General features: G+C 34.7%; 1 protein-coding gene across 4 annotated transcripts in view; it reads right to left on the reverse strand.

Annotated features, from left to right (window-relative positions):
• LOC143194936 (uncharacterized) overlaps positions 1-25,079 on the reverse strand; it is a 32,007-nt gene that overhangs the window by 5,236 nt on the left and 1,692 nt on the right. Inside the window, exons 1-5 of one of the 4 annotated variants that reach the window (XM_076401736.1) lie at positions 7,455-7,571; positions 3,165-6,116; positions 1,916-2,024; positions 1,737-1,857; positions 1,411-1,559 (exon numbers count right to left, since the gene is read on the reverse strand). In XM_076401736.1, coding sequence (XP_076257851.1) covers positions 1,411-1,559; positions 1,737-1,857; positions 1,916-2,024; positions 3,165-6,116; positions 7,455-7,457 — 3,334 coding nt within the window. In that variant the 5' untranslated portion in view covers positions 7,458-7,571. Of the gene's footprint in view, positions 1-1,410; positions 1,560-1,736; positions 1,858-1,908; positions 2,025-3,164; positions 6,117-7,154; positions 7,572-25,079 lie in introns of those variants that run through there. The other 3 variants (XM_076401738.1, XM_076401737.1, XM_076401739.1) reach the window with 3 other exon arrangements.

Consider the following 25,079-nt stretch of genomic DNA (forward strand, 5'->3'; position numbering starts at 1 on the left):
ATGTGACACTAGCATATGGTAATTTTCAAAGCTCACATAATGGTAGACAATGGAAACTGTAACTAGTTATCTGACACTGTTTGATAGGGTATCTTAAATTTGTATTATTGTCATTATTCATAGCTGGTAGTGTTATGATATGAATATATAAAGAATGGGTACTAAAACTGTTGCAGACAATATTGTGCATGTTTGGAGTATATAAAATATATAAATATTACTGAATGAAAAACATAAAGTTACAAGAGAAGAATCCGGACAGAAAAGATACATTTAGAGCACATAAGTGCGAAAACAATCAAATGCAAAGGAAATTACATCAATAATATGTGAATATATATAATTTTGAATATATATATAATACCGACCAAAATTTTGTTTTGTTTATTTCGTTTTCATTAATATTTTCAATACCTGAGTTAAAAGTTATTATTAATGTTATTTTGATTTATGTACTGAAGAAAAAATTATACAGGTAAAATTGAGCAACATAATAAGTGTCCATTGCGACAAGCTTGATCTTATTTTGAATTAAGTTTTCAACTTTCAATTCCATTAAGTATCCTAAATTATTGATAATTGGAATAGCTTCATTATATGTTCGTATCGATTGTTTATCAAATACTCTTCTTTTTAAAAGAAATGACCATGAAACCATTGAAACCAAAATCAACTGGTGGCATCTGAATAAAAACATCACGTTTCAAGTGTTAACACTCAAGTTTCGCATAAAGTTCATGGGTTTTTGTAATGTAATCATATAATTTTAACTCATTATATTACAATAAAATAGAACTTCTGACAAGTTTCACCAAATTAACCAATATTAGTCACTTTTCACTCTGGTAAATATGTGTAATAAGTATAATATTTAGTTGCTTAGCAAATAAATATAATATAAACAATTTTTTTTTCAATTTTTTAAGCCGAAAACAATATTTTTTCTTTGAAAATATTTCTTATTTCATTACTGTATCCTTTAAAAAATGCAAAAAAGCAAAACGGATTAAAAACGTAAACAAAAAGCGTTATTTTCTGTGTTGTTTTTTGATTATGACTCATATAATTGAAATATATCGATTTTACAATACACAAATTCGATTGGTATGTCACTTTTTGTTATGTTTTTTCTTATTTTTCCTTCTTTAGTCATAATATTAGTTATTAATTTTAGTAATAATTATTATGTTATTTAAAACGACTTGATACATTGAATTAATATATGTGTATGTATATTCAAACGTGGAAAATGCAATGTGTAAACACTAAATAAAATCAGTAAAACTTTACTGTAGGTACAAATGTCAAAATTACGTACTGATAAGAATTAATTTCCGATCATAATAATATTAATAAATATTAGCTCTAGAAGACCATGATATTTATACATAATCCATACAAATATCTTACCACTACTGTCCATGCCGCTATCATCGGTGTCCGAACCAGAACTCTGCGACGTATTTAGTTGTGTCGACGGGCCAGATTCACCATCCGTCAAGTTTTTGGAGTGAGATTTACTCTTCATATGTTTGGTCAAGTTTCCTTTCGTTTTGAAACTGAAATTGTAAATGTTTCTTTAATAATATTCAACAAATTATTGAGCATTCTTAGGTCACACAGGTACTTTTTTAATTTAAAAAAATATCAATATAAGCTCATCAATATTTTAGAAGACATAATGGTACGCTTTTTTGCATATTCCTCCGTTTCGTTCTTAGTAACCTGATACTGACCTAAAATTGCAATGACTGCAGGTGTAAGGTCTATCATTAGAATGTGTCCTAATGTGTTTTTTTAGCATTGAAGGTTTCTTACAACGGATTCCACATTGTTCACAGACATACCTGCCACGTCCTGCAAAAAAGCACAATCACTATACAGGTCTAAATAAAAATGTTTTTCAACGACGTACCTCGTCCTCGAACATAGGGTGAATCCTCAGTGCTCTCATAACCACCGATCACCGGCTTCTGACCGTCGTCGCTCTTTTCGCTCCTGCTCGAGACTTCCGAAACAACAAACTGAAAATAACGAAAAATAAATGTTTAATGAAATACCATATATGAGATATGAAAATTCTTAATATCTTCAGTGGTGACGGTAAAAATAAGTGCAATAGTTTCTTGGAATGTCATTGATGTTTCAGAGATTTCGAGTTAACGTCACTTTAGAATTTTCTTTTCAGGAACACGTCAAATTGTGCTATAAAGAGCATGAGAACATGTATGGGTTTGACAGGTGTTGTTCAAAAAAGTAAAAAGTTCCTATTAAATCGATTGTACCGTTATGGAATGTTATGATGGTAAAGTTCTTAGGCTAGACACTTGTATGTGTTGGTTTAGACGTTTTAGAAAAGATAAATTCGAATAGAAAAAAAAGATAGAACACAATAATGAGTAAAAAGTACATTCCAATATTAAGTTGGTAGAACAGTTTTCTGGAGATTTGAAGTATAAATGTCATCTCTCATTTTGTTTCTTTAGAGTGCTGGATTTAGAGTTTGAGTGGAGTGAGTGCTGGGGTTAATATCAAGTATGACTTTTTATGAGTAGCATTTTATAGTGAGTAGGAGAATTAAGTCAATAACGGCTACTGAAAATCGTCATTGAAGTTAACCTGATTGAAGAGATAGCCGTTGATTTTTCTGTGCTTTACGTTTAGTCAATTCGTACCACTTTTGTATCACTATAACACACTACCTCATAAGACTATCATTGTCTAAACCAAAGCTTAAATTACCTGTTCCCGATTCTTCTTTGACTGACTATAATAACCGTCGTACCTAATATATATATATATATATATATATATATATATATATATATATATATATATATATATAATAAATAATTCACAAAAATAAATTTAATATAAATTTTCAAGTATAATAAAGATTTTTATTTCACTTTTTATTAAATATTTACAAACTGAATGAAACGAAAATTTAAATAGGATTATATTAACAAACTATTTTTAGAAGACATTTTTATGTTGACTTATCAGTTGATCAATATATTTGGTTCACTTGAAAGTTTATCAATGATTTAAGATAAGAATAATAAATAGGATCTGCTAATAATAAATATAGTTATGTACGTTGCGTGATGAAACAGCTCATCTCAAAGTAGACCCAATATCGAAAACAATATTATTTTATTTACCTTGTAGCTAGAATGGATGATGAAATTCGCAAATGTCTTCCCTGCCGTGGTGTACCGTAGATTCTTCTGCCTCGAATCATATGAACTGACGTATAGTTTATCCGTTTTGGTATCTTGCTGTCTCCATTCCGAATACATGCTCAGTTTTTTAAAATGAGGTACGTAGAAAGGTTGGGTCTTGTTTAGAGTACAGTAGACGGGTTTGGTGGAACTCTTCAGTCCCAAGTAGGTGAAGTAATTCCCGTTGAGAAATTGCTGCGCGTACTTCTTGTCTACTCTGGGGGTGTCGGGACTAATCAAGATCTGATTGAAAATGGTCGGCGTTAAGCCGTGATGTTGCTTCAAGGAAGCGCTGGTCGGCTTCAGCGCTAAACTGTTCGGTCTTACGAATTTCTTGGGTTCGTTCGACGTTTCCGATGCTTGAATCTTCAGATCTTTGGAGGGCGATTTCTGGTCGGGAAGCTTCAACGGAGACCTACGCTCGCTGAAGCTAGATCGGGATTCGGATTTGCATCCCGCGGGCTCGGCACGCGAATGAAACGATTTTTCCGCAAGTTTGTCGGTATAAGGAAAGGTTTTCTGTACGGTAGGACTGGGTTTGGGCGTGATGGCCTTATCTGGCGGTGGTAGCTGGGGTTGCGGGAAAAGAGTGATGACGGGGGAAGAAATGTCTTTCTGAGTTGGCGCTACGGCTATTATGTTATTTCCGTAAAGCATTTCGACGGGTCCGTCGGCTGCTACGGGACCCGGTATCCCAGGCACGTATCGCACGACCTTTCCGTTCACCAACAGATTTACGGGTTTGTATATGTTGTTACCCGGAGAGTGTAACTCTAGGGGTTTTTGGAAACTCCTTTTCTTTGGCTGTGGAGGAAGTTTCAGGTCGATTTCGTTTTCCGTTGCGGGCATTACGACGTCCTCTGGACAGGCCCGCTGTCTGGGACTGTGAAACGCCATACTAGGATCCGGATCGACCTGTTTGACGTTGTAGGGAAGACTAGTTTTCGCGGCAAACATACCTGATAAACTTATGGTCGGTTGTTTGATATTAGGAGTGAGTAGCTTGACGGCGTTTTGGCTGAAATCGGTTATATTGTTGTACTTGTGCGACGGGCTTATGAGGTTATTCTTGACGGTGGGTCCGTCCCCCAGCGGAGGGCGCAAAGGCGGTTCGGAAATGGATATTTTCTCCTCCCTTTTTTCATAATTAAAGTGCGGCTTTCCCAAATTCGTCATATCTATGTTCGGGGAGACCGAGGTGTTCTCGTACACCCGTATGACGTCTCTGTACACTCTGGGTTCCTCTTTACTCGTCTGATTGGTCAGCACCGTTCCTCCCGACTGCAAACCCGACTTCACCACTCTGTTCTCGCTCAGTTTGCTCGAATAATCGGCGAAATTACCCTCCAATTCCTGCTTGTCGTCCTTATTGTCGATCCTGAAACTTTTGCTGTCACTGCCGCTGTGAACCTTGACCTGACCTCCGAACAACTTCACTGTCTTCTTCTCCTCGGCGAAATGCAATGGGGATAGGACGAAACTCGGAGATCTCGACGACACTTCGCCCCCGGGACTCGGTATCGGTATATTGACCGCGTCGAACGAGAACGACTTGCTCTTGTCGCTCTCGACCAGGCGAGTCTTCCCCAAGAAGGGACCGGGAGAGTTCAGGGGGAACACCCGGTTTTGAAACTGGGGCATGCTGTCGAACGCGTTCTTATTCTTGGTGAGGATGGAGGCGACGTTCACCGAACTACTCCTGGTATATTTGGCGTCCGACGGTTTTCCCTTGCAGCTTCGCAGCTTGTGAAGCTCCAGTTCCGTGACGGTCTGGAATATCATTTTGCAGTACGGGCACTGCATGTCCGAAGATAGGTTCTTCAGTAGCAGCTCCTTGATGAGGCTCTTCTGGATCACCGGCTCGGCCAACTCGCTCATCGACCGTTTTCTGTTTTTGTTGGTCAGATTCAGAGGCTCGTCCGTCCTAGTGTTCTCCGGACCATAAGCGGCATCGTTCCTAACATGTACATGCTGAATATATTCGTTATTATTTACCGTGTCGATGGGTTCGGGGTAACGCTTCTTGTAAAGCCCGTGTTCGCCGGAATTTACTATGGAGTTGTTCTTGCTGATGATCTCGTTGATGTGGTGCGACAGATCGTTGCCGCTGTACCTCTCCGCCTCCTCCGCCTGGTCCTTTTCAGTGAACTGCTTCACCGTGTGGAACCGAGGTTTGTACGGCTTGGTCTTGAAGTTGAGGTGTTCGCTGGACTCCTGGTTCGCGGTCTGCGTGGAGGTGTTTAAGAAATTCTGTTTGTGGCCGTCGCCGATCTCCTCCTGGGCCTTGTTGCCCATCACTCGGTTGGCGTGGGTGCGCGACCGACAGTGTTTATACAAGTTCGAGCGCGTCTTGAAGCTGAAGCCGCAGCTGGTACATGGGTACGGCCGTTCGTTCGTGTGCGCCCTGATGTGTTTCTGTAGAACGCTCGGTTTAGAACAGACCAGATTGCAGTAAGTGCACACGTACTTTCCACCGGAACTCTTGTCCGCGGCGACCGGCACGTCCTCGGGCTTGGACGCGTCGTGGTCATCAACGGCCGACGGCGGAGGCGGCGTCGCGGAGTTTCTCCTGTAACAGGTCAAGTCGTCGACGGACGAGGCTCCGGTGACGGATTTGATCGGGTGATCGGGATTGGTCGGTTCTACGTATGATGATATGCTTCGGGGCTCTGCTGATATGGAAGACTTGGAGACCGGAGTGTGTAAATTGGTCGGGGCGGCGGGGTGCGGGGCCGTGTGGTCGTCGCCGGTCGCTTTTTCCGGGCCCGGCTCCAGATTGCGGGTCGAATCTTTGTTTTCCTTGTCATTCTGAGGTCGAGGGTCGATGCTCAGCTGCTTTTTGAACTTCTTATGGAGGTAGTTGTCGATGCCGACGTCCATAACGGTTGTAACCTGCAAAGATACAACACTTCAGTAAAGCAATTTAGTTTTGATGGCAGGCTAAATAGAGATTTAATTATATAGGCAACTTTGGAGAAATGTTAAAATAATTCTAAAATCGCTTAAAATAGATCCTTTTTATCGGTTTGTTTGCTGCTTATTTGTCTTGAACCAAATGGTTTGGTTTTTGGAAATAGCCAATGCACGTATATTTAGGTCAGCACGTCATAATGTTGTAGCAGCATTAAGCAGCTTACAATCTTTGTAGGTTTGTAACCTTAAATTATTATCACTAAATATCTGAAGAATTTTGTAGAACGATGTCGGCTAGTACCAACACAAATCGAATTTTACAGATTGATTCGGGTACATGATGCGATGAAACCCATAGCATTCTATCTCTTTTTAACTACAGTAACTAGAAAACTCACATCATTGATAAATCGAAAAGTACATTCTTACTCTATAATGGGGTACGAACACTGCAGCATATCTTTTTGGCGACCATATATGGGAAGTTATACCATACACCATATAGTCAAAATTCTTTATTAAAAAAAAATCTGAACATTTTTAATTGTAAATTATCTTGAAATTTCATTTGATTGTAAACTTTTGTTAAAAAAATATCCCTTGCCCTGGTGTTTATTTAGTTGAATAAAAGTTATCTTGAAAGAAACTAGGGATGTTTTTATATTATACTGTCAAAAACGTGGATAACTTTTTCATATACCTAACATATGTCTACAAATAAATCATATATAAACAAACAAGTAACAAATATTAATAGTTGTTGTTGTCACTAAACCATAACCCTAAACAGTGGTTCAATTTTAATCATGTTAATGAAGCCTGTACATGAAAAAAAGATAACATTGTTTTGTTGCAGATGATGATTTTATACTGCGTCTTTGTTAAAATTGTAATTCTCAGTGATCAGTCATCGTTGGATGTGGAGAAAGGTAACATCAGACAAAACCAACGAAACGTGGAATAATGTCAACTGATTCATAAAATCATTGGTTGCTTAATCAGATATCGTTAACCTACCGTGCAAGATTCGTTATATAACGTCGCACTATCAGTCCTTTTAAACCAAACAGCTAGAGGAATTGGCGATAAGTTCTATTTTTAAAACGAGGAAAAAAGTCGCGTCACGCCGACCAACGCGTCGTTTAAAAGTCCCGCCGAAAAAAAAACGTATTTAGTTAGCGCGTCGTCCGCCAGGAGTGACACCGTCACACGCATACGTTACACTCACGTCCCGCCACGGGGTTTCGCACGGTACGGCGTGTGATAATTGGAGGAAAATGCGAAAAAACTGACTGGAACTGCCGCCAAGGTACTCACCATTTGGCAAATCGGAAACCTGGGCGATCAACCGCGGACTCTGAGCGTAGATCGGCGCACGTACGCCATGGTCGGTGCTGTCACGACGTTCAAGATTTTTTTCGCCACGGCCGGGCCACAGAGCGACTGAATCATTGGAAATGACGATAACACGCCAACGGCGAGATAACTCGACAAATGTAAACAGAAGCTCTTTATCGAACCTATTCCTCTACGATGTTTTCGCGTGCCGTCTATCTGTCGGGCCGTTTTGTCGTTTTCGGATCGGTCTTTCGCCGCCGGACTTGTTCACCAGAAGTTCAAGGTCGGATCTCTGGTAGGAAAAAACTCACTCTCGCTGCGGGATTTTCTTCTGGGGTTTCGCGATGGAAAATCCCTTAAATTTCCGATATTGAACAGAACAGCGAGATGCAAATATGAAACGAATGAAACCGCACGTTTGTCAACAACAACACTTGGAAGAGCTGGTCAAAAACATTTCCGAACAGGCATGATCGTTAAAATTATGTGTTTATCTGATGAAATAATATTGTTTTTTACCGGCGATCTTTTTGGCGCCAATTTAAAACTCAGAAATAAAAAAGCTTATTTTTTGACAACCATACCATTAACAAAGTAGCTTTTTAACTACCTGTAATCCAATAAGAAACTGCTAATTTTGATTCGGATAAAATATTATATATATTTTTTATTTTATTTTTTTTATTTATTATTTATTTTATTTTATTTATTTTTACGCAATGTTCTGGAACATTAAAGGTACGCCTTTAGGAGTTTCTTTTCTAAAAATATTTAAGGGCTTTTCTCATTGGTTATCTTCGAATAATCGATGAGGTATTCATTTGATTTTAAAGCATCAAAAATATATTTGTTGAATAAAAAAATTGTGTAACGCCACTTATATAATAAAAAAAAATCGAATTACTTATACCCTTTATACTAATAGATCCATTGACCAAATGTAGCGAAATCTCCACTTAAATATAATGCTTATCAGAATTTAGACCGTTTTGACGGACACAGTGCCGCGCGGGTTTCTGAAGGAGCTCGCAGAGCACGATTGTGTGGCCCAGATAAATAATAGCGAGAGCGATTGTGTGAGTTGGTAACCTACCGACGGTACGTTATTCCACTAGTCCACGTTACTTCCATGGCTAATAGTTCTATTGCAGTTTTTTTTGTGTGTGGGTTTTGCTTTTTGGTAAGCAATAGAAAATATTTAAGTATATTAGTGAGATTACATAATTATTTATGGGAGCTTCTTCATTTTTTTTATTGGAGATGTGCAGCACTGCAGCGCTTATGCAACTGCTGTCACTGACTCGTGCACATTTTCGTGCGATGATTTTGTACGGCTTTCGACGTGAATTATCAAGACACGAGTGCCATTGATTAACTTATTTCAACTTTTGGCGATGAAGTCCCATCCTTGACCACTGTGAAACGTTGTTATAACGAATTTAATCTTTGCCAGAGTTCGCTCAGGGACGTAAGTTTTAAGGTAAATAATTCTACCGACCCCCCCCTTCCCCCCAACCGTTTTGATGTATGTTTTTGACTTTTGCAGATAACAACAATACAATTAATATTTCAGTTTAATTAAACACTTAATATTGTGAATTTGCGGTGGTTTATACGGAATGTCTCGTTATTACAAAAGGAATCGATACCAAGAAAAATTACTGACAATGAGTCGACGCCGAACTACGATCATTGCTGACTAAACATATTATTTAGCGAATTCTTGGGGCGACTCGAACGATTTTTGAATAGTTTTCTTTTAATTCCGTAAACGTCACCGTCCTTTCTAGTTTGGTTCGATTATGAATTATATAATCGATATATGTCGATTATAAGGATCGAAATGTTTTTGTTTTTCTATTATATGGAATTAGGGTCTGAAAATTACTGTATAGCATCGCAAAATAAACAAAACAATAAATTAACGGGACATAATGGAAAATAAGATAGAGAAGTGTTAAGAAAAATGCATTCTTAACATTCTTAACATTAAAATTTTCAGAAAATATAATTGTGTGGAAAAGTTGCGTTTTTCATTATTCCATTCCCACCTCCTTCACATATACATTTTGTATTTTAAATTGTTTATTTAATAGATAAACAATGCAACACTAGTAGATACATCCTTCCGTACCTCAGGTACATCGGAAATAGCTCCTATGGGAAAATTGTAAATATTTTGTTCAGCAATATTCAAAAAGATTAAGAATGAATTAAAATATAATGTATAATATATTATATAATAAAGTATAATATTATATAATAAAATATACATACATTTTAAAAGTTTTAATTCAGACTCTAGAAGCTGATTACATAGATCGGATAGAAAATTTTCTGATATTGATACATTTTTTGACGATAATGTTCATAAAAACTCAAAAATCAATAAATTACATGTTAACCTGTAAAATACAGACTATTAGTATTAAAAATAATCTTTAAAATCCTCTATTAAATAAATTTATCATAAAACATTAATTTTTTTACTAAAATTCATTAATAATATTATTGTATGTGCACTAATTAAATTTCCGATTTTTGTTTGATAATAAGATTATTTGTCTAATTAAAACTGTGATTCCTAATATCTTAATGTAACTATATTTTTATATTGTACATTGCGGGTTGCATATACATAAAATAATCGAATTATATAATAATTATTGAAAACGATCTTTTCGAATATCACACTATACTGAATATGCCGCTGCCACTAGTGCTTTTTAATTAACGCAACAACTCTAGACGATGGGACACTATTCCGAGAACTTCGACGATATCCCTGGTAAAACGGAGCAGAGCGAAGGGTCCTTGTGGGTTGCACCGGCATCTGTTTTTCTCGGAATCGTCGTGGCACACCGTGATTTCGCCGAAACGACAGGTACGCACCGTTCAGTCGACGATTCTAGGAAACCAACGTGGTGATTGCAGATCGGGAGACCGGCGAGAGAGACAGATAGTGCGAACGAGGGCGACGGCATGGACGCCGTGTGTACCGGTTACGTTCCGTACGGCAGAGAGAAGGAACATGGGTACTTTTTCTAATTTGATTCCGCGGCGAAGAAAGAGGGAATACCCTTTAAAAATGACGCTGGTTACATAGGACACATGGAGTGTTAAGAAAGTCAACTATGTTATTTTCTTCTGTTGCAGATATTTCAGACGGGTACGGATTAAATAGTATCTTTAAATGTTTAGAGGAAACTTCCGCTTTATCTTTATCATTCCTTGCCTAGGTATTGTTATCAATTTTAATGGGTGGATTATGTTATTGAGGTTTTTTAATTTTTTTTTTCTTAGTTTCCAGAGAGAATAATCCGTTGCATCAGTTGGCGTTAAATTTTCTAAATAGTTTTGAATTCGTTGTTTTTGTTCCTTATTTATTAGCTCTTTCAGCTCTTTTGTGGCTTTGTTGAATTTTCTCTTGCTTTCTTCTGTTCTGATTTGTTGTCAGGATTTTCGCAGTTTTCTCTTTTCGGAAGTTTTTTGTTTAATTATAAATGAAATATAATTACATTTTTGATATGTCGCGCTATTAGATGTTGCGTACCATGCGGCCTCTTGTATAGATTTTGTTAATTTTTGCTGCTACTTATGTATCTCTTTCTGTTTTGAGAGGTAAATTTAGAGATATTAAACTGTCTAATTTCTCTCTAAATAATGGCCAGGTGCTTTTGGTGTTATGCAAAGAAGGCGGTTTTCTTTTGTTGATAATATTTGAGTTGACTGTTATAATAAATGGTGATCAGATGATAGACCGAAGCATGATTCAGCTTTGCACGTTTTGGTGTCAATAATTTTTGTAACGCAAAAGTCTATGGTATCGGGAATTGTATTTCTATCTGATGGCCAGTATGTTGGCTCACCAGTAAGAGATATGCTGTAAGTTATGTGTCTTCATTGCTTTGACCAATTCTCTGCCTTTTGCTGTTATTAATCTAGAGGCCCACATTACATGTTTTACATTGTAGTCTTCTCCAGCAACTAATCTATTACCCAGCGTATTAAAAAACGCGGTATTGTTCTGCCTTGTTGTTGTGTTTAGGTGGACAATATATAGCACTAACTGTTAATGGCCCATGCACTTCTTCAATAGTTACAGTGGTGGCTTGTAAATATTTCCCGCTAAATTTCTCTGTTTCACAGTGTTTTATGTATGGACTGTTTTGGTGGCTGTAAGATTTTTTTTTCTCTGTGCTGGATACAATTTTTGTTACAACGCTTTATGGACTAGGCATTCCTTATAATTTACAGGATGGTCACCGTTACAGTTGACGCATTTTACTTTATCGTCACGTGTTTTGCACGTGCAATCATTGGTCGCATGCTGTCCTGCGCATTCCACACATCTATACAACTTGGGACAGCATGTTTTGGTATGCCCATATGCTTAGCATCTGGCGCATAATGGGATGATTCTTTTTGTGTATGGTGGCTCATATTTAATGACATTGTGCTCCAAATATCTAATCTCTTAAGCATATTTTTTATTTTATTTTGGATTCAAATCAATATAAAACATTGGCAATGGCTCCTTCGTTGCATGATGTTTAATATTGTGTATAATTACAACTTCGTGGCCTTGTTCAGCTAGGGCTGTTTTAATTGTGTTTGAATCTGTGGCGTGATGTAGTCTTTTTATGAAGAATTTAAAAGTATTTTCGGACTTTGGTCGAAAGGTGTTTGGTATCGCGTGTTTCTATTGTCCAATTCTCTTATTAAAACTTTGAAATGTTCAGGGTCAAACATTTGAATCTTCATTTTTTCAGATCCGATTATTTTTATTGTGGAATTGTTACATATACTTTTGAGCAAGTCATGCAGATGTTTAACAACACTTATCTTCTATATTGTTATTGGGGGTGGTCTGGGAATTGCTTTTGGCCGGTTTTCTTTGTTGTTCTGGTTGTCTTTTGTCTCTTCTGTCAGCGCACTGAAACAGTTGTATGCTTGTATGGGTCTTTGAAGCCAATAGTCGCTGATTTTCGTTTGTTTTTGGACGACTTGTTCTTCTGGACTTCTCAAGCGTTTTTTGTTTGTAACGATGTTCCATTCGTGCATTTGAGGGGTTTCAGTTATTGGCAGTTGATCGTCATTTCGAATAGCAATTGATAAATCGACAGAAAGGTATTGTGGATTAGCCATTATGTATTGAAATTAACCGTACAGATCACTTAATAGTTATAAATTTTTAATTTCACTTTTTTTACGCGCGTCATATTTTCCTCCCGCGTTTTAGCGTTCCGAAAATAAGAAAGAAAATTCCTAGAAGGTAGAGCCTTGCTTAAAAAAATAAATTTAAATTTCACTATCTATAGTTCACGTTTTAAATCACCATTCATCCTACAATGATTTAGACTACTTTATTTTTATTATTTAGGAACTTTTTTAGGAAAGGGCATGTTTATCATGTTGAAGTGATTTTAAAAAAATACGGAAAGAAAAAAAAACTAAGCAAAATGAAAAATATAACTAATCGTACGATGGTTGCTATTTACCATATGTTTTTTGGTTTGGAAATATTAGGTGTTGTTAGACTCCAACTGACACTTCCAAGTGGAAGTTTGACCTGTGTAACCATAACCCTTTTTAGTACGTCTTGTTATTTGCGAACATGTTTTCAGTGAATGTGGATATTTTGTAGGTCTCTTTTGACGTGGATTTTCAAGGCAGGAGTGCATCAATCAACTTACTTCGACTTTTAGCAGTATCGTATACAAGTGTCTTTATTTTTGTTTATAACGCATTCAAATTTGAACTTTGATATTGAACACACTGTAGATGTTAACCTGTTCAAGAGAAAATGGTGGAACCATCGATTTCAGGCTGAATGAATCTCCTAATGGAAAGTTATTCGCGGACCTTGACTCGAAACGACCTCTCTGCGGTTCTCCAAGTATGAATGTATCGATATGAATCAGCATGAATGCACTATAAACAAAACTAAACCATACGAGTTTGTGTGATTTCGTCGAATATTCCGTATTGAGTGAATGGAGATTTGGCGAATTTCAAACCCACAATTCGAAGATTTCAAACCTAACATAAACAAATGAATAAAGGACGTTGTTTTTCAAGCAAATGTTGACATATCTGTTGAATGACTCCATCGAACGCCGTACAAATTTGAAAGTGTAATTCGACAAACACAAAGAGTCGTTTAATTTGAAATTAAAATCGTCGTCCGTGGTTGTAAAAATATAATTTCTGAAGAGAGCTTCCAATAATAAAGTTGTTTTTTTTTGTTATATAACCGTCGCCGCGAGAGTAAATTAACAGCGCCAATAATCGGGGATTTTACTCTTCACTCCGGCCAATTCCGGTGGCCTTTCCAAGATCGAATTCAGTACAATCGCACGAGCATCTTCCTAGCTAGCCTGGTGGCAATGTAGATAATTTAACGGTTGCTAAAATCAATTTAATGACAATTAAAATACTAATTAAAATTTGGTCGTTCCGAAAGTTGTTTCGGTTTTCATCGAAATCTGACTCAAAACCATCGCAGATTACTAATTTTTATAAAAGCTTATAACGTTTGCAGCATCTGAAATTTGGAGTCGTGAATCTCTCAACGACAGTGTTGAAAAAGCTGATGGGATCTGATGAACAATGGATTAACTTCTTCGTGAGTCTCTACAATCATGACTTATCACAGGGTTCAGCAATTCCGCCAACAATTGACATCCCAGAAATTTAATTTCCTGATGACGGGCTGATGAGACCACTGAAGTCGACCTAATGCCGACAGAAATGATCAGAAAAAGTACCATCAACATAGAGAAATGCGATAATTCATACTCAAAAAATTGTCTCCTATTAATTGTCGAGAAGGCGTTCATAGGACTCAAATAAATAAATAAGATTTCAAAAAGCTTGCGAGGAGACAAGCTGAGAAGAGAAGACGGAATGTAAACCCAATCGAGATTGTTACGTACATAAGATTTTCTTTGCTACTAACAGGTCAATTGAAAAGCCAAGTTTTGCGGACACTGCCCCAGGAAAATTAACCATCAAGGATTGGTATGCTAAGTTTAGACGTGGTAAAATGAGCACCGAAGACAATGAACGCAGTGGATGCCCAAAAGAGGTTGTTACCGACGAAAACATTTAAAAAATTCACAAAATTATTTTGAATTACCTTAAATTGAAATTGAATGAAATATCAGACACTCTAAAGATATCAACTGAACGTGTACATCATATCATTCACGAATATTTGGGTATGAGAAAGCTCTGTGCAAAGTGAGTGCCACGCGAGCTCACTTTTGACCAAAAACAACGACGGGTTGATGATTCGAAGCAGCGTTTGAAGATGATCAAGTGTAATAAACTCGAGTTTTTGTGTCGATTGTGCTGGCTCCATTATTTTATTTCGAAGTCCAATCGACAGTCATCCGAGTGAACTGCACACGATGAACACGCTCCAAAGCGTGGGAAAACGCAACAGTCGGCTGGCAAGGTTATGGCGTCTATATTTTGGAATGCACATGGAATAATTTTCATTGACTATCTTGAAAAAAGACATCAACAGCGACTATTACATAGCGTTATTGGACCGTTTGAAGGACGAAATCGCCGAAAAACGGCCGCCTTTGAGAAAAAAGGCAGTGCTGCTTCACCAAGACAATGCACCGCGTCACAAGTCAGTGAAAACGATGATAAAAATTCTTGAATTGGGCTTCGAATTGCTCCTCATCTACCGTATTCTATAGATCTGGACCCCAGCGACTATTTCCTGTTCTCAGATCTCAAAAGACTGCTCGTTAGGAAGATATTTTCGTCGAATGAAGAGGTGATCACCGAAACTGAGGCCTATTTTGAAGCAAAGGACAAATCGTATTACAAAGACGGTATCGAAAAGTTGGAGGGTCGCTATAATCAGTGTATCACCTTTGAAGGGAATTATGTTGAATAAAAAAACTAATTTTGCCAAAAAAATGTGTTTTACTATGGTAGGCCGGGGACTTTTCAATTGACCTGTTATCTATGGAGACACATACTAGATGTGGAAAGCGTTTTTTCACGCTGCTTTCGACTATATATAATGACTATATATAATTAGGAAGCTGAAGGGAAAGATGCCTAAAAATTATAAAACTTCTTCGGATATCTTACGACGGTTCCATTAACAGTCTGTGGGTGCCAAGTGATTTGCAAAATTTATTTAAGATTCGAGCCGGTGTTTGCCAAGGGGATGTCGTCTCTCTACTGCTTTTCAACATAGCAGTGGATGTAATTATACGAAAAATTTTCAAGAAATGGCGTTCAATGTAATACTGCAAACTCCTTGATCAATCTAATGTACACTGATGATATATTCGCAGATACAGATGTTGGGGTACTAGTATTCTTCACGTATTTACTGCACTGACGGGCCATAAGGTGTGAGAATTACTGAAGAAAATATCAGAGTATTAATAACTGACGGATCGTTTATCACTATAAACCTGAATGGGACTAACGAGTGCTAAATGAGCTAAATACTAAATGAGTGCGTCAGTTCATGAGTAGAAAGGGATCTGTCACTGAATGAATCGAATGGACCAAGCTGAAGGAGCTGTTGCTTCTCTAAGATGTGTTAGAAGAAATATTAGAATCAAGACTAAAACCCTTTTTAATCTTTCTATATAGCTGGATGTTTTTCAAATATGATGCATAAGGCAAATTCTAGATATTTCTCTCCGAGGTCGTATAAGATGCGACCATCAATGATTTGGAGATTTCTGTCGAATGAAAGGTGAACGAATTTCTCAGACTTCTGCGACGAAATCGATCTTTTGGATATCAACCGAAATGGATAATCGCTTTGTTTTTCTTTTAGATGATGTTATACTATAAAACAAGACCAATTTCTAAAGAGGTTGAAGGATGATTATCAAGATGACATTATCTTGTTTGGTTATTAAGACAAACTCCCATCCCAATATATAGTTCTTATTATAGATCATTGAATACTTCATTTAAATTGACAAAACTCTATATTTAGATGTACAAACCCATTGACGAATAACACTCCGCGATGTTTTTGGAAAATAATGGTTTTGGAGGGAAATTAACGTTTTAAATAATACTATTTGTGCCAAAACGTTACAATAGTAATGGGGTTTGTGTGATGTCACCATTTCGTAAACAGCTGACGGTCTTTGATAAAAATACTAATAAGTTTCAGACAAGAAAAAATTAGAAACATGTCACCAATACAAAAGCCGTCATTTTTTCTGTAACGAACATCTTGATGTAAGTATGCACTTTTTTGTTATCTTCATAATCTCTGACGCCATTGCACGTCAAACATAAAATGGAGATTAATAAAATACTGTCAATCAAATTTCAGGTTATGGTTACTTTGTTTTGTTTATTCAACGAGTTATTTCTGGCAAAAACCAATTTTTCTTTTTTGTACCTTTGGTAGGATAAATCTGACAACAAATTATAAAGATAAATAGATAAATGGTGTAAATCTAAATAATATCGAAACGGTAAAACGGACTAACAAGCTCAAACGACATACAAAGTACCTAAATAATGTTTACGAAAATATGGTATCACTATGGTCACTTCGTTAACGTTGGCATTTTAGGATTGTTATACATTGGCGGATTTGAGATTTTTAGACATTGATTATAGACGACAAACAAAAATTACTGTGCTCTATCCCATTGTTTTGACTAATTCAACGAATAACAATACATGGAAGATGTACTAATAAATATTGCCTCCTCTAAATAATTTTTTTCTTTGGATAGTTATCGTACACATTTTTCATAATTATCTGGGATGAAGAGCTTAATTTTGATTTAATTTTATCTAATTATCTAACCTAACTTTTTTTAAAGGAGATTATCAGCTTAACCCGTAAAATAACTATTATATCGCAGTCACATACTATAAAATACTAATTCATCTCCTACAACAAAAGTTTGGCATATATGACATACGTCAAACGTAACATTGACGACATTCATGTTAAAAAATGGTTTTCGAGGAATATTGTTATCATTTATCTCGACTTAAGTTCTAATTATACCCGAGTACCTACATAGATCACTTCTAAGAATTAAATATTTATTTCTCACGAAATAAGTTTCGAAGAACTCTTACGAAATTTTGTATTATCTATGAAAATAAATGATATAAAACGGAGTTTATATGATAAACATGGAGTTGATCAAATCCTATATAGTTGTATTGTAGTCCTTCGGCATTTTTAAAATAAATAATAATTAAGGATAAAAACCTGTCAACTACTAGGGTTTATTATTTGTACAGTGGTACAGTATACATTATTGATCTTTTATTGTAGCAAGATAATTGTTTAGGTTTAGGTACCTACCACACTTTTGTTAAAGGTTCTATTACTGGATAACTCTTAACTCTACAACATGTCGATGTTTTAAGTCAACAGAGTTGGTCATAATAAAGTTCACTTTTACTTTTTGAAACATTGCAATCGAATGTTAACGGAGTTTTTAGGTCTGGTGTTCCAAGAGTTTAATGAATATTGAGCTACAATAAACTAAATAATATGGTTGCTGGTCACAATGTGGAAAAAAGCATAAACCGTTGAAAATAAGTGAAATTAAAATACAATACCTAAGTAATATACGAGCAGCCTTGTTTAATTTTTTGTGCAAAATAGGATATGAGGATGATCTCTGTATATTTAAAGCAGTTGAATGCTTGCACTGATTAACATCTCCCAACAAATCTAAACTTTATTTTGAAGCACCTTGTATAAAAATAGAGAAAATATACCTTTAAATAAAAATAGTCTATTTTTAAAGTTTCTGATTCCTAGAAATAAATTTCGTTTATCGAGTTTCCAAGAATCGGAATTGGGAATGTCTTAATAACAGCACCTGAAAAAAGGTAAACGATTTATGTATTCGTCGGCTTTTCCAGTAAAAAGAAAAGAACGAAAAATCGACTTATTCGCTTAATTCGATCGCAGAAGAAAAACGGGCAAAAAATCCCGTTTCACTCGAACGATTCCATTATTTTAATTGTCTTCTAAAGCAAGAATTCTCAAGAGTCGATTGGTGTCTAGGTGCAGCGAAGGAAGGGCTACCCTAGGTCTAAAACAATTCCGTGCACTTCCTTCCAATGAGACAAGCGAACTAAAAATTGTGGTTATCGCATGTGTTACGAAATAAAAAAATTACCCAAACCATATCAGTACTAGCTACTGTGCGCGAAAAGACTATAACTAAAGTATAAATGGCGTGTTATTTCGAGGAACTTCTCCGGAGAATTCTCGGAAAAAACGTTACGGCAAAACCGTCGAGGTTTGAACGGCGGCGATTACGTTGTTTTTTATCTGGTTTTTAGATGATCTCAAACTATAAGATCATTAATGGGGAATATATTTTTATGGGATACCAACTCAAATGCGGATAAATATATTAAAATACTAATAATACTAAGTTCTTCTTTAGGTTAGACTTTTATTTTGTGTATATAAGATTCGAAGTATTTTCGAAGTTACGGCAACTTTTGTGACATGGCATAATAATTCAAATTCATTCATTCGATCAGAGCCGGACAACCCAAGACTCCTTATCCTTCTCCTTCATACTTCATATACGTCATGTAACGCTGGTTACGGCTCTGATTGCGGCCATGTGTTTTAAAACTAACTAAGTGGTGAACGATTGAGACGGTTTGGTCTGTTTTCTAATAGATAAAAACAATCAGAGTCGTTTCGTATCGTCGTTCAACGAGCCGGCTCCTTTAAATGAAATAATTTTTGAAGAAAATTAATAGTTTTTGTGTTTTGTTTGTCATTGTCAGCGGGAAACCTTTCAAAAGGTCTTTCAGATGTAGTAAATCACGTGAAAATCGTGAAGTAGAAGCGTGGGTAGATTACAAACTACAGTTATCCGAAGTTGTATATGAATATTTAACTATAACAGATTTTAACTTAGCAGACTAGAAGCGAAAAGTGTAAATAACTACGAGTAATATAAAGTTGATTGCTTTTTTATTTTGTTTTGTTTTGATTATATTCTTAATCATAAAAATATCGATACTTTTTGTTGATGAACATTCCTGATGTTTATTGCCATTATTAAGACTTGGTAAGATTACAAGCATATTAATAAGATATGGCAGATGATTCGTTTTGTGCATGTGCATTTCGATAATCTTTAGCTGGTTATGTTTATTATTTGCTAATTCTATAGTTATGTTTTTACTTGCTAATTTCTCGTGAAAAATTTAATGAAATTCAGAAAAAAGTAACAAGACACTTGGTTTTTTTATTAACAATCGAAAAAAATTACAAACTATAGCGAAGCTGAGACGATACATTGAGTGTATGAACATATATTAATCCCAGAAAGTATGTTGGTGAACTTTATACTACAAGTACAACATTCACTGTAAAACCTAAAATTAAAATATGAATAAAAATATATTCTAAAGGTGAAAATATTAACAAAATTACTAGGAGAGGGTTAAAGCTCACGTAGTGGCAATGAACGTAAAAAATGTGGTACTGTTTGGTAGAGTATGTCAAATGTGTTTATATCAATGTTACTATTCATAGTTAATAAAAGTAATAAAAAAATTATGTGTAAGTATGTACATTTGTCAAGAATATATAAGAAATGTGCAAATACTGATTGTTGCTGTCAATATTTTTGGAACATGTTTACATATGGTTGGAATACTCGATGCTGTTAAGTGAACAATCCAGATGTACAAGGTACATTTGAGCTCATAGGTAGTGTGAAAAAAAAGTAAATAAAATATGTCAATAAAATCAATCTTGAACATGTACTACATTTAAACATTAAAAACGTGGTTCACACACAATATTATGATGTTATTACCTCGACTGGATCTTTAATAAAACAAATTACGGTCCAGAAGTGTAAAGTTTCTCTATATTGTCGAAAAGCTAATTGACAATAATCGGTTTCAAAATGTTTCACTATTTTTAACAATAAATTATATCCGCGACAATAAGAAATCAGGCAAGTTTATCGCGAACGGTTAAGTAGCAAAATATTGACTGACTCATGGTTCATAGATCCTTGTCGGTGACCTTGAATGTAACATTTTTCTCCATGATCGTTTTTAGACAGTTCCTAGCTCTGTTTTACGCTATGGATTTTATTCCGCCATCAATAATAACAATTCGTTCGACCGATAACACTTTCTTGACTGATACCGATCTGGTGTGCTTCAAGTACCCGGCGTACTCTGTACTTTTAAAACAGCAATTATATTTATACATCGATTAGATAAGAAAGACCAAAATGGGTACAGGAATGTCATTTTCGAGAATTTAAAAGAAGATAACGACAGTGACGCGTTTCGCGTGCTTCATTAAATAACACGGATCAATCACGGGGAACTAAATCGGCATTGTGTGGAGGACTATATAGTGACAAAACGAAAGAATCAATTATGCTGCAATTTTTGAAAATTGTAAAATCTAATTAATTGAGTAAAAATAGTGTAAAAACATGAATGTTAAGAATATTATGTGTACACTATTTTTACGTATTGCTAATTGTAATAGGCATGATGACAGCAATGAACAATCACAGAATTATTGCCTTTATCCAATGAAATTCATTTACTAATTAATTGACTTCGAAAAATATCTTTATTTTCATATTTAGAACAAAATTGATCATGATGAAATATGAAAATCTATTTCACCTCAAGTTCAAATTTAAATATGACTCTCTTTGGAGTGATTCAACATGTTCACTATAGTGGGTCCATTTGATACAAGCTTAAATCAGATTTCATAAAATAATTAAATAAATGATTCTGATGTTTAAAATCCTAAGGGTTACTTTTATCTACATGGAAATGACATCACGTGACCGGTGAGCGAATTTAAATCATCAGTAAGCTGAAAGGAAGTTATAGTCCTTCCAATAAAACAAGCCGATACGCATAAATGGTGGACATCGAATACATTGCTAATGGCAATTTGCAAAAAAATAAAATTCGTTTTAAATTCGGAGCGGATTCACTTTTTCTCATTTTATCAGTCGGCACATTTAACCGAATCACTTTATAAAATTCGATTTGAGTAGCTACCGGTGGACCATGTCAAATGCCTGAAAAATTCTTCAAAACAATTGTGATAATAATTAGAGATTACAAATCATGTAGGTTCTGTATTATTTTTGTTGGTTTTCGTGTGGATTTTAATGATTCTATTCTTATTCTTTATTCTTCTTGTTTTGTCATTGTTATTACCTCTTCCCCAACATAATTAGCGGTCTTATCAGGATGTTTATATATTCTTATTTTACTCTATTTTGAGATTTGATTTTTAACTCTTTGCTTGTAGAACATGCTTTCACTGATATTATTTTGTACATTTAATCGCAAGCTTTCAGGTTCCATCTGCGTTCATTCTCGGTTTTTAATTTTTCGCTGTGTCGAGATTTCCAATTTAGTTAGTTTACGGTCTTAAATATCCAAAACTAATAAAAAACGTATAAAATTTTATTAAAAAATAGAATACCAGATTTTCTGAAAAGAACGACTGCTAGGATAGTAACATCATTTACGTTTAGTTAGCTAATAATCCTATCCCAGTATCTTTTTTATTGATCGTGTCTAATAATTGATAAAACGGTTTAAAGTGATACTGAGTCACGGACATTCAGTTCTCCGTACTATGTTGTTAACGGAAGGTATTGTCGATGTATAACAACAATTAGTATGGTATACATACATAGTTTATAAGGTGCGTAATAAGGTAATATATATTCATAATGTAAGCTAAGATTATAAGGTAAGTAATTAATGATTTTTTAAATTGTTTTTTTTTAAGTAAATTGAATAGTTAAAAACAAGAGAAAATTGAAAGATGGGTAGTTTTGATGCGCAACAGAGTGTTAAAAAATATTTTCGAGTTTTATTCGGATAAATTAGTACAATGCACTTTATTCAAATTATTTTCTATCATTCCTGATATTTTGTAATTGTGATGCTTTGAAGAAGATGAAACGTCATAAGTTTTATGTAAAAAATGGGGGAAAAATGTAAAAAGTGACATAATAATCAAGTGAATGACGTTTTATATTTGTGAATTCCTTTATTAGTAAAAATCAATTTGACGCATTTAAATTGTTTCATGTGATCGGAAATTAAGAATACGATATGACATATCTGCTGGAATAATTCTGAATAATGATGAAGTCTAAAGATCTCTCTAAAGATTCATATCATCATATAATCCACACATTTTTCAAGTGGTTATTATACAATTCTTTGAAAACTGAAAAAAGTTGTTATTTTAAAATGACAATTACCTTCTCGAATTTCTGAAATTTGAAAAATATATTATATTTAAGGGTTAAAACGTGGACTATTTTTTTCACAATCTTAATATTAATTGTGAAATTGGTACCCTACGCTAGATAAACTGATAGCTACTTGTTTACCTGTGATGATTATAAAATCCTATGCAACAAAATGTAACCAGTCCTGACATGACTAATTTTTATGAATATTTAATGTGCATGAGACAACATTTCTCGGAATTCGTCTGGCTTTACAGGCAAGTAATGACCGAGACCGATAAATTCCCAGAATTAACCGACTTTATTAGGGACAAACAGAGCTTTTTGTAAACGTAACAGTCCAATTTTAGATAAATAAATATGGATAAATGTATTAATTATAATAGTAATTATGTCCTCTTTTTATGGTTCTATTTTTATTTTATAGCAATAAAAAACCATCAGCCTAAACTATGAAATTTTCAATTCTACAATGCAGTTCCCTTGTACTCTATTACTAGAAGCTGAACATGTACTAACATAAAACTCAATTTTATTGTTGCTATGTATTGATCGTAACTTTTATGTTATTGTTCATTGTTAAGAACAATGATCTAGTTCACTGTTAGTTTCAAACGTTTTGACATTTGTCTACTGACAGTAACAAACCCTGAATTATAAACAAAATATAGAAATAATAGATAGCTTACCTCTGGCTCCTAAGACATCTTATGTAATGTTTGTTTATGTTTTATATTTTTGTGTACAGTTTTAAGGAAATTTGTTATTACAGGTTTAAAGGCAATAATTCATAAAAAATTAAACAAAAGCATTGTTCGCCAAAATGTGAAACTGTAGCGCAGAATTGGTTTTTGAAGGTAAACAATGGTAAACGAAAGGGAATCCCTTATGATCCGAATGAGGAAGAGCTTCGCCTAAGTGAGATGTGATTCCAAATTCCAGTAATTTAAATAGAAAGTCTTTCATTAAAGTCTACATCGATAATTGAATTGAAATACATATGTGTATTCACAGATCCCTTGTCTTAAACTCTCGGAAAGTAAAATGTTACTAATGAATATTGGAACCAGCAGTTGCTCACCCTAGATTATAATCTTCAAAAAGAACTACAACTAAGTGCAAATATAATGTTTTTGCATTACATAAGAATTAAATTCAGGTATAAAAACAGAAAATTATAATAAATGTTGCTCCGTAGATTCCTTTGATGAATCTGTTCCTTCAGCAATCAGATAGCAAAAACACTTATGTATAAAAACATTAAGGGTTTATGCGGTAATATTGCAAGAATTGTTACATAAATGTAATTTAACAGTTTTCAATGTTGAATGAAGAGCATATTATTTACATAGAATATACTTAATATCTGAAAGAATAAAAATATGTGTATAGTCCCATTTAAAATTATATTTTAATGAAATTGTTTATATTTGTTAAATGTAATAATTGTCAGATTAGATAACGTTCTTTTGTGTTTTGAAAATGTATCATTCTAGTTTTAACTAATATATAAATAAAAGTCTTAATAAAAATACTTTTTACAATCACAATCATTATCAGGTATAAAACAGGTATATATCAGATATTCAACATGCACTGGGTGAACGTTTAACTTGAAAAATCTATATTAATGATCAAGGAGTTTTCTTCTACAGAAATGCCTGCATGAAAATTGATCCATCTATGGTATTGATCAAACTATTATGTTACTGTTGAAAACAAGTTCTTTAAACCACTGCCCCAAACCAAACAAGAACTATAAAAGGACCTTGTTAAATATCTTTGATAAAATTAACTAAACAATGGAAGGCATTTTCTGTTATTTCACACAAATTACTTTTCCATATTCACGGTCTTTTCTATTGCACTACGAATTAAAACTGAAAATTCCTATCCATTGAATGAAAAATGAAGCAAAAAATGTGATAACCCAATAGTTTCAGACCCTTTTGATAGGAGCTGGTTTAAATAAATATGAACAGTGGCATGAGTAAAAAAAAGTTGGACCAATATGATCCGCTTGTTTTTTTTAATAGACACAATACGAAGTATTTTGATCCTGTGATGTAATCAAAGAAACTTTTTGGCAGGATTTCACGTTTATCGTCAGAAGTTGATCTGTTGTCCGCAGAAAGAAAACTGCAATATCGGCTTCTGGGTTAACTTATATTTATAGCAAAAACTGCTTTATTTCTTAGAACTTATTTTAAATGTAGTTCATTCATTCATTTCATTACAATTGTTTTGCTATTGGTAGGGTAGTCACTACAATATTAAGAATGCAAAAGATTCACTGAAATTTATTAAAAGATTTATCACAACG

Source organism: Rhynchophorus ferrugineus, unplaced genomic scaffold (genome assembly GCF_030347505.1).
Source record: "Rhynchophorus ferrugineus isolate W39M unplaced genomic scaffold, kcgeb_rfMv2 rfM4, whole genome shotgun sequence".
Classification (NCBI taxonomy): domain Eukaryota; kingdom Metazoa; phylum Arthropoda; class Insecta; order Coleoptera; family Curculionidae; genus Rhynchophorus; species Rhynchophorus ferrugineus.